Raw genomic sequence first — 17,039 nt, forward strand, 5'->3', positions numbered from 1 at the left:
CTGGACAGGCAGTTTAGCTGTAGGCAAGTCTACAGCTTGTGACATGAAGGGGTAAATTGTCACTTGGGCCTTTGGGTTGATGAATTTTGGGGTCTACGAAGGATTGGTGGATAGCTGACACTTTTGCCCCCATGTCTCTTCACGCAGTAACCTTCTTTCTGTGCACACTCAAATTTTCCCTTCGCTCCAAGGGTATTTGAGAGGCATCTGGGCCTGGGGATCTTTGGTGTGAGGGTGGTGTAATGAACTGCACTCGGTTGGGGTTCTTTGGGCAATTGGCCTTGATATGTCCCAGTTGATTACACTTAAAGCATCTTCCATCTGACTGGTCACTGGGTCGAGATAGGTTACTGGAGACTGGTGAGGTAGAAGAATAGGGCGTCTGTGGCGTTACTTGGGTTGTAGGTGGGGTTTTTGGCTGCCCTCAGTTGTAGGGCTTATTGTCGGTGTGTCCTCTAGGGTATTCGTTGTCCTTGACAGTAGCTTTCTTGCTTTCTGCCACTTCCATCCATCAGGCTCCAATCTCCCCCGCCTCAGCGAGATTTTTGGGTTTTCCATCTTGTATGTACCGTGTTATGTCCTCAGGAACGCCATCCAAAAACTGCTCCATTTGTATGAGGAGGTGCAGTTCATCTATGGATTTAACATAGTTTCCTGATATCCAGGCCTCATAATTTTTCCCAACGTAGTAGGCGTGTTTGGGAAATGACACATCTGGTTTCCACTTTTCAGTTCTGAAATGCCAACGGGCATGATCCGGGGTTATTCCCATTCTGTATCTGGCTTTGGTTTGAAAAAGTTTATAGTCGTTCATTTTCTCCTTAGGCATTTCAGCTGCCACCTCTGCTAAAGGTCCACTGAGCTGTGGCCTCAATTCTACCATGTACTGTTTTTTAGAGATGCTGTACCCAAGACAGGCTCTTTCAAAATTTTCTAAGAAGGCCTTGGTGTCATCACCTGCCTTGTAGGTGGGAAATTTTCCTGTGATGTGGAACCATAATTGGCGAAGGGTTGTTAGGATTGGCTGGCGCATGCTGCCCAGCCTGCGCTAAGTCCAGTTCATGTTTTCTCTGTTTTTCCTTCTTTTCACTTTCTTTTTGTTGTTTTTTCATGTCTCGGCGGTAGGCTGCCCCTTCTTCTTGTAGTTTTCTGTGGTGGGCTGCATTTTTGGCTTCTTCTTGTTTTTTGTAGCCTTTTTATTTCTTGTTTGTGAGTTGCCTTATCTCTGGCCATTTGTGTTCTGAGCAGTTCTATCTGTTTTTCCATTGCTTCGAGCTGTACTGCGTCTGGTTTTCGTGACATCCTGTTTTCTTGTGTTGGGGTGCCCTCCAGTGTTTATCTTCTGAACTGCAGGTTCTCTGTTGCCTCTTGGGGTCTGCCTAGCAACAGTGCCTTTTTCCCTTTCTTCCTCTAGCTAACTTTTTAAATGTAAAGTAAACCAGAAAAACCACTTTATTTGCATGTGTATTGCTGGATACTTGTCTCACAATGGGAGTGCTATTGTGTCACAAAAGACCCTTTTGTCACAGCTTAATGGTTCCTTGCTTAATATGCAAGCCAAAAACTGCAAGAGAGAGCAGAAAAAAAAATTCTCTCTGGTTCCTTTTAAAACCAAACTGTTTCTCTCTGCTTAAAAGCCCCTAGCAGAGAAAAGAAAATTATAATATTGCTACTGGCTTCTGGATTCTATCTTTATCCCACCTCTACCACCATGTCATAACATATTCCCAGATTTGGACCTTAGCGTCCAAAATATGGGTGTTAGCATGAAAACCTCCAAGCTTAGTTACCAGCTTGGACCTGGTAAAGCTGCCACCACCCAAAAATTAGAGTGTTTTGGGGCACTCTGGTCCCCCCAAAAACCTTCCCTGGGAACTCCAGGTAATTGAATCTGCATCTCACCAGGAAATTGGTGGGAGGAAGAAGTCAGGGGGAAAATCTCTTTGTGTTAAATTTACTAAGCCTGACTTTGCATGCCCTCTGGGTAAGGGGGAAGAGAGATTAGCTATCTCGGTACTTCTGTTTCCAGGACTGGAAATAGGGAGTGTGGAGTCCCTCTGTTTAGATTTACGGAGCTTGCTTCTGTGTATCTCTCCAGGCACCCAGTGAGGGAACACCTGGAAGGGAGAAAGGGGGGGAAATGGTTTATTCCCCTTTGTTGTAAGACTCAAGGAATTTGGGTCTTGGGGTCCCCAGGGAAGGTGTTTGGGGGGACCAGAGTGCCCCAAAACACTCTAATTTTTTGAGTGGTTGCAGCTTTACCAGGTCCAAGCTGGTAACTAAGCTTGGAGGTTTTCATGCTAACACCCATATTTTGGACGCTAAGGTCCAAATCTGGGAATATGTTATGACACCCCCCCTTGTCCAGTTCTGCTTTCTTTGTTCCTCAGCTGTTGATTTCGTAAGTAGAGAGCAAGGGAGATATGATTTGGGGTGTCTGCCCTGTCCTCTTATACCCCTTTCTCTTGTGCAAGAATCCTCTCCAACTGATGTTCAGGAGACAGTCTGTGTGGCCAGGGATCTGCTTCTTTGACAAAAATAGATGTTTCTTCCCCTCCCCCCCCCAACCCCATGGAAGAGTGGCTATTTAATGAGATGATGGTCCCTTTGATGCCATAGACAGCTGGCTGAGGTGTTCACTAGTCTTTTGTCTCTGCAGCCAGTGAAAAAGACAAGCAGGTCCCCATCTCCTAGACTGCCAAAAACAAGGATGCTAAGAAACTTGATTTATTTGGGAGAAAGATTTATTCTACTGTCAGCCAACAATTTTGGATGGTGAATCATCAGGCCCTGCTGGGGTGGTACAATTTTAATTTCTGGGCCAGCCTCAAAAACTTCCAGGAATCCCTCCCTCAGGGATTGGCCCAAGAGTTCGGCATGCTGGTGGCGCAGGGCACAGTGGTGTCCAGATGCTCCCTGCAAATGGCATGGGACATGGTGGACTCGGTAGCAAGGGTAGTTGTACTGATGGTGATCATGTGACATTGTTCCTGGCTCCAGACTGCAGGCCTTTCCCAGGAGATGCAGACCTCGATCCAGGACCTCCCCTTTGATAGAGTTGGTATGTTCCCAAACCAAACAGATGACAAACTACACGGGTTGAAGGACACTAGGGCTACCCTTCGCTTGTTGGGCATGCACATGCCATAATCAGCCAGGAAGCCCTTCCAACCACCGCTGCTACCAAGACCCTAACAGCCTGATCAGGGACCTATGAGGAGAAGGGCTGTTAGTTTTAGTTGTCATCGCCCTTCTTCCTCCCACTCGCCAACCAAGCTTGGAGTAGTCAGATACCCAGGGCTGGAAGTGATCATTTTGAGGGTGCGCCTGAGAGCGATGCACTAGTCAGTTGACCAGATCCTATCCGCCTTTTCCTCAGCTGCCTTTCCCCCTACCGCTCGGCCTGGTCATGGTTTATGTTGGACCACTGGGTCGTGGACATAGTGGCCCAAGGCTATACCCTGCACTTCAAACCCCATTTTCCCATCCCTCTTCAGGGGCTCTTCCCATGAGCCGCTAGCTACCCACTTGCTCAAAGCCAAGAACGTCATGGCAGATCACCTCAGCAGGACTTCTCATCTCACCACAAATTGCTGCTCCATCCGGAGGTGGTCACTCTAATCTTTCACCAGCAGAGACTCTCACGTGTGATCCTGTTTGTGTCCAGACAGTGCCACGTGTTTTGTTCTCTGCAGGACAGGGACAAGGACTCCTTGTTGGACACATTCCTCATTCCGTAGTCAGGAGTGTTGAAGTATGCCTTCTTGCTGGGGCAAGATCACCAGACAATTGGGTGCTGAAGATCATCCATAATTTTTTTAATACATAAAGGGATTATAGTACCATAGTCTGAGGAAACACTACTGTACTCTGCCTAATTGAAAATACACCTGTGTATGCATTAAAATAAGAAATTGTCATGTGTAGATCTGAGTACCTACTGTAAATAAGATGGCTAAATTTTCTAAAATATATTTAATGTTGTTGTTTGAAAGGTATACCCTGTTTCATGACCGATTGAAGAACATTGAAGAAAATGAAGGCGGCCTTGATAAATTTTCAAGAAGTTACAAAACATTTGGAGTCAATCAACTTTTGGATGGTGGACTATATTGCAAAGAGTGGGCTCCAGGGGCAGAAGCAGTGTTTCTTACTGGCGACTTCAGTAAGTATTTTTAAAGATTTTTCCATTTTGGTATTTCTCCCCTCTTATAATGCCAGATCTATTGCCATAATATAGATTATGGAGTCTGGTTGGTTGATTTTTTTAAGTGAAAAGTAGGGCTGTCAAGTAATTAAAAAAAAATTATCGCTATTAATTGTGCAATTAATCGCGCCAGTAAAGAATAATAAATACCATTTAAATATTTTTGGACATCTAAGTTTTCTAATGTATTGATTTCACTTACAACACAGAATACAAAGTGTACAATGATCACTTTATATTTTATTACAAATATTTGCACTAAAAAGAAACAAAAGAAACAGTATTTTTCAATTCAGCTAATATAAGTACTGTAGTGCAATCTCTTTATAATGAAAGTACAACTTATGTATGTAGCATTATATACAAAAAAACCTCTATTTGAAAATAAAAGTATGTAAAACTTCAGAGCCTACAAGTCCACTCAGTCCTACTTCTTGTTCAGCCAATTTCTCAGACAAACAACTTTGTTTACATTTGTGGGAGATAATGCTGCCTGTTTGGTGTTTACAGTGTCACACGAAAGTGAGAACAGATGTTCATGTGGCACTTTTGTAGCCAACATCACAAGATATTTTTGCCAGTTGTAGTAAAGAGTCATATGTTCCTTTATGCTTCTCCCTCCATTTTAGAGGATGTATGTCCATGCTGATGACTGGTTCTGCTCAATAACGATATAAATCAGTGCAGACTGACGCGTATTCATTTTCATCATCTGAGTCAAATGACACCACCAGAAGGTTGGCTTCTTTTTTTGTGGTTCGGGTTTTGTAGTTTCCACATCGGAGTGTTGCTCTTTTAAGACTTCTGAAAGCATCCTCTCCAGCTCGTCACTCTCAGATTTTAGAAGGCACTTCATATTCTTAAATCTTGGGTCTCGTACTTTAGAAATCCCAAATTGATACCTTTTTGCGTTTTGTCAGATCTGTAGTGAAAGTGTTCTTAAATCGAACAACATGTGCTCGGTTGTCATCCGAGACTTCCATAACACACAATATATGGCAGAATGCAGGTAAAATAGAGCAGGAGACATACAATTCTCCCCCAAGGAGTCCGGTCACAAATTTAATCAACACACTTTTTTTTATGAGCGTCATCAGCATGGAAGCATGTCCTCTGGAATAATGGTGGAAGCATGAAGGAGCATATGAATGTTTAGCATACCTGGCATGTAAATACATTGTAATCTCGGCTAAAAAAGTGCCATGTGAACCCCTGTTCTCATTATCAGGTGATATTGTAAATAAGAAGCAGGCAACATTATCTCCTGTAAATGTAAACCAACTTTTTTTATCTGAGCAATTGGCTGAACAAGAAGTAGGACTGCGTGGACTTGTAGGCTCTGAAATTTTACATTGATTTGCTTTTGAGTGCAGTTATGTAACAAAAAATCTACATTTGTAAGTTGCACTTTCATGGTAAAGAGATTGACTACAGTAATTGTATGAGGTGAATTGAAAAAACTTTTTTATCATTTTTACAGTGAAAATATTTGTAATAAAAATAATATAAAGTGAGCACTGTAAACTTTGTATTCTGTGTTGTAATTGAAATCAATGTCTTTGAAAATGTAGAAAAATATCCAAAATATTTAATAAATTTCAGTTGGTATTCTGTTTTTAACAGCGCTATTAAAAATGCAGTTAATCATGATTTTAAAAATTTTGATGAATTTTTTTGAGTTAACTGCAATTAATTGACAGCCTAATGGAAAGGATATCAAAATCTAAAGTAATTTACAAGTTTCCTGATGTGAGTTACCATTTTACCAATATCCTGGCATCCAAAGTTTTTTCATAGAAAGGGAGAAGAGACCGAGCTGTTAATACCCATTGTATTTCAGAAATTAATCTTAAAATATGTTTTTACACAGTTCATGCTTTTACCATAAGGGTTAATCCCTGTAGAAGCACGTAATTTTCTACCTCTTCAGAAATGAATCCTTACAAGTTGTTGCACTGTGTCATTATTCTGGTTTTGGTTTTCACTAATGGATTTGGAAGGTTGTAAACAATGGGCAATTTGTTTTGCGAGGTGGTGATCTGGTGAAACCTTCCCATCTGACTTAAATATGAACTACAGAACTCCTTTATGTAGAATGAAGGTGTTTCAACATTTCCCAAATCACTAACTATAAGTATAAAATTCAGTGCAATGAACTTGCATTTCATAAGTGCTTGAAGACTCTTTTTTCCCCTTAAATTTCCTTCCCTAAAAGTATGACTGGGATTCACATGGCATGATGTTATCAGTACTTAACCAGATGTCTTGCTCAAATGCCATCCAGCACTCATCCATATGATACAGCCTGAGTCTATATAAGAGTCTGGAATTTATTGCCTCTGACTTTTTTTAATATGTGAAAAGAGTTTTACCTTGTTGGAAATCTAGATTTTTGTATAAACGCATCTAATTAGCTACTGGGATGAGAACAGCTGTCCGTAATGAAGGTCATCTCCTTGTGGTATTGTGTCTGGCCCCCATCCTTTCCCCTCCTCAGCACATCCCTTGTCCCGCACTGCTTCCCGCAGCCCCCATTGGTCTGGAACGGCGAACTGCGGCCAGTGGGAGCCGCAATTGGCTGAACCTGCGGACGCAGCAGGTAAACAAACCATCCCAGCCTGCCAGGCGGCTTACCCTGGCGGGCCACATGTCAAAGGTTGCCGATCCCTGACCTAGATTAATATTGAAAATCCATTGAATGTTTTTCTACATGTAGAGATCATTTAAAAGAGCAAAGACATGTTTCAGATATCATTGGCTGTTGCAGAAGAAATTTGAACTAAGGCCTTAGCTGAGAGAAAATGCATTTCGTTGTTTTAAAATATAAACAAACTTACAAAACTACATCTGAGCATTCTGTCTTAAAAAAAAAAAAAAAAAGTATAGTTAAATCCCTTTACAAAATAACTGGTAATGAACTTCAGTAGTGAGGAAATAACTGGACTATCATTTGTTTCTTTTGGACCTGCAGTCGGATCATTTTACATTTCAGATGAACTTCTTGGTAATGTGTGAAATTCAAACTTTTTTATAGCATTACTTCTTGCGGAGTGTGGAGTCAGCATAAATAAACTACCAAAAGGAAAAGTTTTATAGCCACACTAAAATGATAGTTGAACCTCATTTTCCAGGTGTCAGAAAATGGCCAGCTACAGCAGCTAATTTATATGTAAAGAGTTGGATAGAGTAATATCTAACCTTGATTATGATCATTTGAATGTGCAGACTGATTGTTCAAAAGAGCAAGATTATATACATTACGAACACTTCTGCTAAACATAGGAAAGTCTTTTCCACTTAGAATTATATGTAACTCAATTGGTATACATATCCTTAAGTTAGTTATTTTTGTTGTCTTGGTAATTTCTATATTTTTTTATTTTTTTTATTTTTGTGATCTGGAAATCTGGTAGTGTTGACATACTTTGGATTTAAAAACAAATACACAGTTACATAAAATGGCAAATTCAGACTGGGTTTCAAACTCTGAACGTAATAACAATAATGTTGAGTTGGAAAAAGGGAGCTTGTAAAGGAACTAGCAGAAATATTGAGATTCTGTCTAGAGAAAAACGAGTTTACATTGTAGCAAACTCCAAAATGTACTTGGATTAGTTTGTTGCTTGTGACTATTATCAAGCCTGCATTTAAACAAAATCTAGAAGGATTCATTTTTATTAATCTTTACTGTATTCAAGGTTTTAGCATTCAAATATGTGACTGTTACATACAGATGACAAAATTAGACAGTGTAACTCTGCCATTTAGCATTTTTTCGCTTACCAGTTTACATCCTCTCATTAAACCAGTGTACAGGCAGTCCTCGACTTTACGGTGTTTGAGTTACGAATGGCACTTAAGACGCTTCTACATTGACACCATGATTCGACTTATGACTGTAGGTTTAGAGTGTACGATACTTGGTCCTGCAATGGAGTAGATTGCGGTTCCAAGTTCTGACATTCTGATTTACTTCTACAGTGCTAAATGGACATAAACACTGATTTTGCTGAAATATGTTTTTAATCTGTATGTGAATCTAGAAAATACTTACTTCTTCCTCAAGTGATGGCCCCATATGGATTCCAAACATGGGTGTGCGTGTGTGCCATGCACTGGAACTGGAATGCATTCCTAGCAGTGTCAGCTGACCTGCACGTGTGTCATGCATTCCCTTCTGTTTGCAGCTGAGACTACAATAGGTCGGGCAGGTAGATGCTACTCCAGTTCCCTCTTATACCTCATGGATGGAGTCGGAGCCCCTGTCCCTTCGTGTTCTTAGCATCGCACACTCCTGTCTCCTGTGGCTCCCACTCCCAAGAGGGCAGAGAGGAGGTACTTCGTCCCTGCGAAAGTAGCCGACTTTGTTTACCCACTCACCTCCCAACTCCTGGTGGTCCACACAGTGGCAGAGCAGGTCTGCCAGCAGCCACAGAAATCTACTCTCCAAGACAGGGCGGTGAAGAAGATCGATCTGCTGAGCAGGAAAGTCTATTCCTCAGTGGGGCTTCAATTTTGTATTTCCAATTATTAAGCTATTTTGGTGAAATGATTTTCACAATTATACCGAACTATTTGAGTTCAAAGACCAGCTGCTACCAGGCAGACAGCAGCAGTTCCAAGTGCTGCTGGATGAGGGGAGACCAGTGAAGGTGGGCTTCCAGGCTGCTGTGGATGCTGCTGACTGCCTCTCATTCTCTGGGAATTGGGTTTGTTCTCCGCAAGGCCTCCTGGCTACAGTTGTTCTGTTTCCCCTAGAAAGTCAAAACCACCACTGAGGACCTCCCCTTTGACACACACAAACTGTTCAACTACAAAACAGATGAGTCCCTACATTCTCTCATACTCTTGAGCCACTCTCAGGTGCCTTGGTCACAGCCGCTGCCTGACATACTACCAACTCCAGCAGGAGCCGCCACATAGATGGCACTGATCGTAGAGGTCACATTACCCCATCTCTGCCATCACCACAACCACCTCCTTGACCCTCTCCCAGCAGCAGTCTAAACATCAGTTTTGATGCTCAGGTCGAGAACAGCAAACCTTTCCTGATCCCTACTTCACCCCATATTGTCTTTGGGGCTCTCTTGTCAGTTGGGGCAAGATCACCAGACAATTGGGTACTGAAGATCATCCATCATGGATACACCATAGAATTCCTGTTTCTGCTTCCTTTCCCACTCTGGGTTTCCTGCAAAGATCCATCCCAGCAGGGCATCCTCCACCAAAAAGCTGATGCCCTTCTCATTAAGGGCACCATAGAGCCTGCCCCACTTCGCTACAGGGGGTTTTATTCACCATACTTCCTCATCCCAAAGAAGTGTGAAGGGTGGTGCCCCATTCTGGATAACTGCTCAACACCTTTATCAGGAATGCCAAATTCCATATGGTGATGCTTGCCTTGATTATACCCTCTCTCTCCCAGGTGCTGGTTTGCAGCTCTCAGTGTGAAGGAGACTTATTTCCACATTGAAATTCACCTGGCCCACCAGAAATTTATCCAATTCAGGGTGGGACACCACCATTACCAATTCAGAGTCCTTCCGTTTGGCATAGCAACACCACTGTGAGTCTTCACAACAGTCTTTACTGCTGTAGCAGCACAGATGCTACTCCTTGTTCCCATACCTGGACAACTGGCTCCTTGTTGTGCTGTCACGACAAAGCCTCATTTCAGCTATCTTAGCTCTTCATGCTCTCCTCACATCTCTCAGTATTTGCATTAACAAGGAGAAGTCGGTGCTTGTACCTACCCAGGCAATCTACTTTATTGGGGCATGACTAGACTCCATCACTTCAGGAGTCTACCTCCTGAAAGAACGCTTCTCCACATGAAATTCTATAACTGCAGACCTACGCTGCAACCCAGTACCACCATCTGCTGCTTGCTCCTTCTCCTTGGACATCTGGCATCCTGTGCCTCAGTGACACCGCACGCTCAGCTCCACCTGTGTTGCCTACAGATGTGCCTTCTTTCAATCTTAAGACCACACAGAGACTGGAGAGCAGAATCCTGCTCCCTAAAAGGTTCTGGCCTCCTTCACATGGTGTACTGATCCTTCCAAGATCATAGTTGGGTACTCCCTTTACATCTCCTACCCCACAATCCACCATCACCACAGATGCTTCTCTTGCAAGTTGGAGAGCCCCCTTAGACCATCACACAGCCAGGGCGTCTGGTTGACAGGAGAGGCCAAGACACATATCAACATTGTGGAGTTGAGGGCAGTCCATTTCGCATGGCAGGTGTTCCTCCCTCTCGTCGGTCTGGTCACATTGAACTGTTCTCCAGCAACATTTCAGCGGTAGTTTACATCAATAAGGAGCACAGCTTCAAGTCTCCCTCCCTCTCCTCTTCTGAGTCCATCTACCTTTGGAACCGGTACATCTCCAGGCTACGTATCTCCCAGGCACCCAAAACTCCCTGGCAGATGCATTCAGCAGGACTGTCTACGTGAACTGTGAGTAGGAATTTCACAGTGCCACTGGGTCCTCTTCATGACCCACGAGAATCACAAACTGCCCATTTATTGCTCCAGAGGGGAGGACTCACGGGGCAACGTCTTTCTCCCCTAGACCAGAGACCTATGCTACACCTTTTTCCCCATTCCTCTTCTCCCACAAGTCCTACACAAAATTCACTGGGACTGAGCTACAGTAATACTTGTAGCCCCATTCTGGCCCCATCAGTATTGTTTCTCGGACCTCCTGTGACTCTCTACCTTCACACACAACTGGATCTCCTCATGCAAGATTGAGACTTCACTTCACTTCACAACTTGGTTTTTGGATGCAGCTCAAGGATAGGCAAGAAATGCTCTGCCCCGGTGAGATGCATCCTTACACAAACAGAAGGGCATCTGCCAGAGAGCCTGCTGCCAGGTGAAGTGGAAGTGATTACCTCATGGCCCCACAGACATCAACACCTACTGGGGACAATGGCTATACTTATTGTCCTCAACTACCTTCTTGAATTCAAAATGTCAGGCTTGGCCTTCAGCTCCATATGGGTCCTCCTGGCGGTGCTCAGTGCCTTTCTCCCTCAATGGATGGCACCTCAGTGTTCACACATCCTACAACCTACACCCTACTGTCTGTTTCCTAAAGGGTCTACTCAATACCTTCCCACCAGGCCTCAAGCCCACACTCTGATGGGACATTAATCTCATTCTCTCCTTCCTCACAAAGCCTGCTTTCGAGCCCCTGGCAATGTGTTCTCTCTTATTGCTCCATGAAAGTGATCTTCTTAGTGGCCATCACCTTGGCTAGATGGGCCGGCAAACTGGCAGCCATGACAGCAGACTCCTCTTCCTTATGCGGTCTTCCACAAGGATAAGGTTTCCTTATGGCTTCACTCAAATTTCATACCAAAAGTAGTGTCAGAATTCCACCTTAATCAGTGCATCAACCTCTGTCTCCCATCCCAAACTCCATGTCTCCCACACAGAGAGAGCACTACACTCCCTCGATGACAGCCCTGCACTGGCATTTACCTCTAGCGTACCCATGCCTTTCAGGCATTACAGAGACTTTTCTAGCTATTGCAGATCGATGCAAGGGACAAACCCTCTCCTCACAACATACCTCCAAATGGGTCTGCAGGTGCAGTCAGAAATGTTACATATGCACCAATGTATCTCCGCTTGACGGAGTCCTGGCATGCACTATGTGAGCGCACACAGCTACATCAGACTACCTCATTGACATCTCGTGGCATGACCTCTGTTGTGCAGCAGTGTGGCGCTCCTTACACGTGTTTGTGTCTCTGTACACCATCGCCTCAGCTGCGGCTGCAGATGCAGCTGTAGGCCATGCCGTACTATAGACTATACTTCGTCTCACCCACTTCCATGCTGATCCCTGCTTGTTCCTCACTCGTGTTTTGAAATCTGTATGGGAGCCATCACTCAAGGAGGAGGTTACTAATCTATAATGGGAGTTTCTTCGAGATATGTGGTCTCTATTTGGATTCTAATACTGGTCCTCCTCTCCCTCTGCTATGGGTTAAACTAATCAGCAGTAAGAGGGATACTGGAGTGGCATCGACCCACACAACCTATTATAGCCTTGGCTACGAATACAAGGGGGACGCACGACACACATGAAGGTCAATGGACACTGCTAGGAAAACTTTCCTGCTCCAGCGCATGGTGGACATGTACACTCACCTTTGGAATGTAAATAGGGACCACGTGTCTCGAAGAACCTCCTGTTATAGGTAAGTAACCTCCTCTTCTGTCTAGTGCTTAAGGGTATTCCATGTAAAATTGTAAATCAGAAGAGTAGAGTAACACTGCATTCAGTCATGCTCACATTTGGTCAGAATAACCCAACTGATGCGGGGAGGAAGGGGAACAACCAGCTTTTGTTCAAACATTGCTTGTATTTCTACCAGAATGCATGGGTATGAAATGTGGCAGTCATATGTGTCAGCTTCCTTCTTTCTGGAATAATGCTAGTACCAAATGATAAATTTATAAATAGGTCTATCAGTAGATAAACCATATCTGATGCCAGCTACCAAAGCTGTTTCTAAGGCATTTGAGCCAGAAAAAATAGCTGGATTTTAAGTCTTGATGTGGTTTTTTTTTCTTTAACTCATGGGTGCTAAGGAGTTGTATATCTAAATTCTTAAAATGGTGTTTTAATAAAGTCTCTGAGGATGCATCTCCACTAGTGGCTATATACAACTGCCCATGTATGGGGTTGTTCCATAAGCTGCCTGTAGTCCACACCTAACCCCCAGAAGCGTTGTCTAATGGAGAGTAGAGGGTGAGTAAGCTAGAATGCTGGAGGGGTGTGGGTAAGTACGCACCTCCTCTATAGCATGATCCCACACCCATGTATAATGTTGATGGGGATAAGGGGTCTGTCATAGGTTTTTTTCCCCACTTTGAACTTTGGCGTCCAAAAAGTGGGGACCTGCATGATGACTTTTAAGCTTAATTACTAGCTTAAATTTGGTACGCTGCCACCAGCCAAAAATACAGTGTTTGGCACATTTCCTGTTCCCCCAGGAGAAATTAACCATCCCCTCCTTTTTCCCCCCAGACTTTCCCCTCCCTGGGTTGCCTTGGGAAGCTCACACCGATCCAAACTCCTTGGATCTTAAAACAAGGAGGTATTAGTCATCCCCCTCCTCCTTTTCCCCCACCAATCCCTGGTTAGTTTAGACTCAATCCCTTGGATTCTAAAACAAGGAAAAATCAATCAGGTTCTTAAAAAGAAAGCTTTTAATTAAAGAAAGAAAAGGTAAAATTTATCTCTCTAAAATCAGGATGGAAAATGCTTTACAGGGTATTTAGATTTATATAGACTAGAGGGACTTCCCCCCTCCCCCCACCGCCCCGCCCTGAGATTCAAAGTTACAGCAAACAGAGGTAAAAATCCTTCCAGCAAAAGACACATTTACAAGTTAAGAAAACAAACATAAGACTAATCCGCCTTGCCTGGCTATACTTACAATTTAAAAACATGAAAGGCTGATTCCGAAAGATTGGGAACACATGGGTGTACGTCTGGTCCCTCTTAGCCCCAAGAGCGAACAACGAACAAAACCAAACAACACAAAGACAGACTTCCCTCCACCAAGATTTGCAAGTATTTTGTCCCCCCATTGGTCCTCTGGTCAGGTGTCAGCCAGGTTCACTGAGCTTCTTAACTCTTTACAGGTAAAAGACATTAATCCTTAATTATCTGTTTATGACAGGGTCTGTACCAAGTTTCAAATTTCAATAGTTCTCCACCCCCATTCAGAGAATGCATTCAATGCTTTTCTGGACCGTTACCGATCTGTAAAGTTACTTGTCTGCCCTATCTCCTCCCACTCCTCCATTTTCATTGCTAGTAGTGAGCTGCACTGACTACATTTGAACAGCTTTCTGCTGCACTCTTTAGATCAATCCAGGTGAATGTGTATCCTACTCTGAGAGCAGCTACCTGGCCTGCTGACCACATTTAGGAGCTGATTTGTTTGGTTCCAGTACACAGTTCTCCAGAACTTCTCCTGGAGTATCAGGAATGTTCACCTATGCTGGGAAACTTCATGGATTCTGACAAGAGGTGGGACCACATTAAGCACTTGAAGCTTCTATACAGGAAGGCCAAAGACTAGCACTTCTGGAGCAACTATTCAAGTCATACATGCCTTCTACGAGGAGCTTCTACTGGGTGTTGTCAAGGATTTCCACTACAGAACATGAAGTAGCTCATAATCCCTTCTTCAGCTTTGCTGGCTTCATTCTCTGATGTGATGTTTATGAGGGCCAGGGGAGGAGATAGCAGGAATGTGGAAGAAGTCTCAGAAAATGAGGAGTATTTGGAGGAGCTGGTGGAGGAAGCTGCCACGCCCCCTGCCCCTGATGAACCCAAGCAGAGCCCCAAGCTGCAGCAGGAACCAGAACCCAAGGCTGGTAAGTTACAATGGACCTTCATCCTCCCCACCAATAGTCCCTCTTACTGTGGTGCTAAATTCCTGTGATTAAGTACCATGGCATTTGAAGTACTGTGAACTGACATTTCCTCCCTGGACAATATACCATGCATTGCCATGTCTTCTGAGTTTGATCTGCAGTGCTGAAGATATGATATTGTCATGCTCCATTCTCCTTTTGAACTCCTCCACCTTTTCCCCCAACATCTCCACTCCAAAATGGTTCCCAAGCAAAACATGGTTATAAATCAATGATTTATCCATTTCTAGTGAACCACTATTATGCATATGGCTAAAGCTATTTCTTAAACAGATTATTAAGGAAAAATGATTGGACCCCTGAGTCTGCACACTTCTCACCTAACAGTCAGGCAGGTAGGGTTGGAGATGAGGAACAGGCAGGCAGGGAGCTAATTGCGGATGAGACAGTTGTAGAAAACTTGTTAGTTAGCTGTTAAGAATTTTAGACAAACATCTGTTGTTCCTTGGAAGATTACACAGTTTCAGTGTTTCTTCCCTCCCTCCTCTCCCTGATTTTAACATCCCCTTACAAATGGAGGAAGGGTCAGGATGGGATGTGGAGTTGGGGTAAAGTTGGGAAGGGAACAAAACACAGATGTAGAACACTGTCTGGGGAAACGTTAGTCACAGCAGTTCTTTCTCTCTTAGAAGATGACATGGGAGAAAGATCCTATCTGGTGATTGGTTGAACACCAAGAAATGTATTTTTGCAGTGGAAAGGGGCTTGTGATGTTGAACTGAAACAAAATACAGTTGTGGGGCATCTTTCTTTCCTTGTCCATTTCACCATTGTTAGTCTGTCTGAGAGACAGATTTATCTGGAGATACTGGGGTAGGGAAGTTGGTGTTCGAGCTTCAGATCTCTCTTTGTATGGAAATTCTGTATGTAAGCTGAGAATAGTCAATATCCAGTTGTGTCTCCCAGTAGAACCCTGTGCAGTTACAAAATTTGTATCCACATCTGATCTGCAAACACAGTCCGTGGGTATCTGCACATTTGCAGGGCTCTAGATATAACATTTGGATTCATATCTATCTGTGATCCACAGACACGGTCTGCAGATATCCTCGGATATAAAGCAGATATCCACAGATTTTCAGAGCTCTACCTGCAAATATGTCAGCAAACTTCTGATGTAGCGGACAGTCCAGCTGGCCTTGTGGTTAAATGGCAGTGCAAATCTGCTTGGTCCAGCTTCACAGCTGATCAAACTCCATGATTCAGTAATATGTAGAGGGGTGACCATTAGCAGAAACATCTCTATGGCATAGATAGCCATAGTCCTGCACAGGACTAGAAAACTCCTTTCTCTTTTCCTTTCTGGTACATTGAAAACTACCATGTTTTCCAGTTGTTGGCCAACTTTCAAAGAAGAAATTACAAACTGATAACACAGGTCCTGGAAGGAACTATCCCTCTACTCTCTCATCCTCCCCTCCCAACTCTGAGAGACTATGGACATTTAAAACGTGTAAAAACTGCTTGTACAGTTTTTCTACCACTATTAGCCTCTGCTCCTTTGTCATGGGCTGCAAAAGCTGTTTGAGAAACAAGGTTGCATTCTTGGGATACTGAAAAGTATCCAAGTGTGGCCTTCTAGAGCAAGGTTTTTTATTATGTGCTATAATAGTACCCTTGTCTTTGAACTGGCAGAACCTTCAGCCCCAAGGGGGAAACTGTGCTGCCAGGAGGGCTGGAGAAGCACCCAGAGACAGACAGGGCCTTGGAAGCAGCTCGTAGGAATGGACAAGAGGAACCAGGAGTAGTTTGAATCCCTCAGGGCAGGGAAGGAGTGGGCTTTTCAGGCCTGGTCTACACTACGCGTTTAAACCAATTTTAGCAGTGTTAAACCGATTTAACGCTGTACCCGTCCACACTTCGAGGCCTTTATATAGATATAAAGGGCTCTTTAAATTGGTTTCTGTACTCCTCCCCGACGAGAAGTGTAGCGCTAAAATCAGTATTACCATATCGGATTAGGGTTAGTGTAGCCACAAATCGACGGCATTGGCCTCTGGGCCGTATCCCACAGTGCACCACTGTGACTGCTCTTGACAGCAATCAGAATTCGGATGCAGTGGCCAGGTAAACAGGAAAAGCCCCACGAAATTTTGATTTTCTTTTCCTGTTTGCCCAACGTGGAGCTCTGATCAGCATGAGTGGCAACGCAGTCCCAAATGCAAAAAGAGCTCCAGCATGGACCGTACAGGAGATACTGGATCTGATCGCTGTATGGAGAAACAAATCTGTTCTATCAAAGCTCCGTTACAGAAGACGAAATGCCAAAGCGTTGGAAAAAAATATATACAGGCTACACAGTGCTGCCTGACAAGTGTAACAGGAAGCCAGAGACTCAAAAGGACGCTTATGGAGAGAGG

The 17,039-nt window shown here is 43.7% G+C and overlaps 2 protein-coding genes across 9 annotated transcripts in view; one reads left to right on the forward strand and one right to left on the reverse strand.

Moving 5' to 3' along the window:
• Positions 1-17,039, reverse strand: part of LOC127055132 (uncharacterized) — a 1,051,551-nt gene that overhangs the window by 553,598 nt on the left and 480,914 nt on the right. The window lies entirely within an intron of this gene.
• Positions 1-17,039, forward strand: part of GBE1 (1,4-alpha-glucan branching enzyme 1) — a 302,275-nt gene that overhangs the window by 83,430 nt on the left and 201,806 nt on the right. For 3 of the 8 annotated variants that reach the window (XM_050958316.1, XM_050958334.1, XM_050958344.1), the window contains exon 2: positions 3,996-4,165. The exons of 2 other annotated variants lie outside the window; for them this stretch is intronic. In XM_050958316.1, the coding sequence (XP_050814273.1) occupies positions 3,996-4,165 (170 nt within the window). Of the gene's footprint in view, positions 1-3,995; positions 4,166-14,264; positions 14,620-17,039 lie in introns of those variants that run through there. 3 more of the 8 variants (XM_050958350.1, XM_050958325.1, XM_050958353.1) reach the window with 3 other exon arrangements.

The sequence above is a fragment of the Gopherus flavomarginatus genome, chromosome 1 (genome assembly GCF_025201925.1).
Source record: "Gopherus flavomarginatus isolate rGopFla2 chromosome 1, rGopFla2.mat.asm, whole genome shotgun sequence".
NCBI lineage: Eukaryota > Metazoa > Chordata > Testudines > Testudinidae > Gopherus > Gopherus flavomarginatus.